The sequence below is a fragment of the Orycteropus afer genome, unplaced genomic scaffold, assembly GCF_000298275.1.
Source record: "Orycteropus afer afer isolate SDZICR_OR568_19922 unplaced genomic scaffold, OryAfe1.0 scaffold00209, whole genome shotgun sequence".
Lineage (NCBI taxonomy): Eukaryota > Metazoa > Chordata > Mammalia > Tubulidentata > Orycteropodidae > Orycteropus > Orycteropus afer.
This window is the reverse complement of record NW_006921796.1, coordinates 973,015-974,589: the sequence shown is the minus strand read 5'-3', so window position 1 is coordinate 974,589 and position 1,575 is coordinate 973,015. Positions and strand designations below refer to the sequence as shown.

The following is a 1,575-nucleotide window of genomic DNA, read 5'->3' as shown; positions in this document are numbered from 1 at the left end:
AGTTCAGGGATCTTGAGTCCAAGGGTACGCTGTACTTCACCTCTGACTCTTCTTTCTAGATGGCAGTCAAATCTCTTCTCTGCCTGTAGGAAGGTTCATTTTAAGCCTGGCAGAATGACAAAACTAACTAATCCCAACATCAGAGTTCAACACACCTTATTTGCGTGGCCCCACCCAGTAATCTGGTGGGAGTTACAAAGACTGGCTGGAAAAACCATACCAAGTAATTAACTGTATCACACTGGATAAGCCTTTAAAGTACGAATCTTGGGCTCCTATCCCACAAGATTGATTCAGTAGGTCAGGAGCAAGTGTCAAAAAATCTATTGGGTATTGATTTGTTTTTGTTTTAAGCTTCTCCAGTGAATGTCATGCTGCCAGTTAATTGGGCACTACTGCTATAGATTTCTCAGGATTCTGTTTATCTGAATTTGTCCTGGTGCTAATGAGCAGATGATACTAAGTGTCTCGTTATATACATCACAGCAATTGTGACTTTGAGTAACTTAAAGTTAGTTCTAATAGAACAACCCCTTATCAGTATTCCACCTTTCCTTTCCCCAGCTCAGTTCCCTGGTTTAGACACTCACCATCAGCTATATGCCTGTCCTGCCCCAGCTACACTCAACATCTCTTTGAGGCCAGAGCCATGTATTTCTTTGTTCCTCACCCTTTTTCTTTCTCTATCTGAGATTGTGGGGACCATTTCCCTTTACATGTCCCCTTTATTGATTGGAAAGGTATAGAATACTTACCCTTCTGCATACTCAGGTGCAGAGTTTGGGATTATGTTGAAGGGTAATATATTGACATTGCTATGAGTGGGGACCTTTGTTTCTAGCCAAAGGTTCCCAGTAACAAATGCTCTGCTGCTTTATATTGTGTCTTGGAGTGCTCTTATTGGAGGTTAGTGTTCGGAAGGGCTTTATTTATTTATGTATTTTTAAGTTTAATAGAATAAGAACCTTAGAGGTGGAAGGAAACCTCAGTAAGATGTTTTAGAATGGGATGAAAGAGGCCATGAAATGTGGAAAACAGCTACCTGGCCAACTGATTGGAAGAGATCCATATTTGTACCTATTCCAAAGAAAGGTGATCAAACAGAATGTAGAAATTATCGAATAATATTATTAATACCACACACAAGTAAAATCTAGCTGGAAGTAATTCAAAAACAGTTGTGTAAGGTGTACCTTATGAATAGCAAAGAAACCAAATAACATAGCAGGCCACTAATTCAAGTCCAGAAAAAGTTCCAAGATTGGCAGGCCATGGCAGGCTGGAAAACCATGACTCAGCTACATGCAGGGTTCAGGTGTGCCAAAAAGCTGGAGACCAATCCCAAAGTTTCTTCTTAAATACGGGAAGCAGACCACATCCCTAAAGTAGCTACTCAGTTGTTTGTGGCAGATTCCACCATGGAGTTGATTGCCAGTCTCATCATGGGGAATAACTACCACCAGCTGCCCAGCCACTCAGCCAGGCCCAGCCAAGTTGACATACAACCTTACCTACCACACACTCTTCCCACTTTCTTCTTGGTTCCCTGTTTCCATTCACCCATCTTTCCTGCAA

General features: G+C 41.6%; 1 protein-coding gene across 1 annotated transcript in view; it reads left to right on the top strand.

Moving 5' to 3' along the window:
* PWP1 (PWP1 homolog, endonuclein) overlaps positions 1-1,575 on the top strand; it is a 26,586-nt gene that overhangs the window by 14,872 nt on the left and 10,139 nt on the right. The window contains exon 5 of the mRNA XM_007948249.1: positions 60-85. Within this exon, the coding sequence (XP_007946440.1) occupies positions 60-85 (26 nt within the window). The remainder of the gene's footprint in view (positions 1-59; positions 86-1,575) is intronic.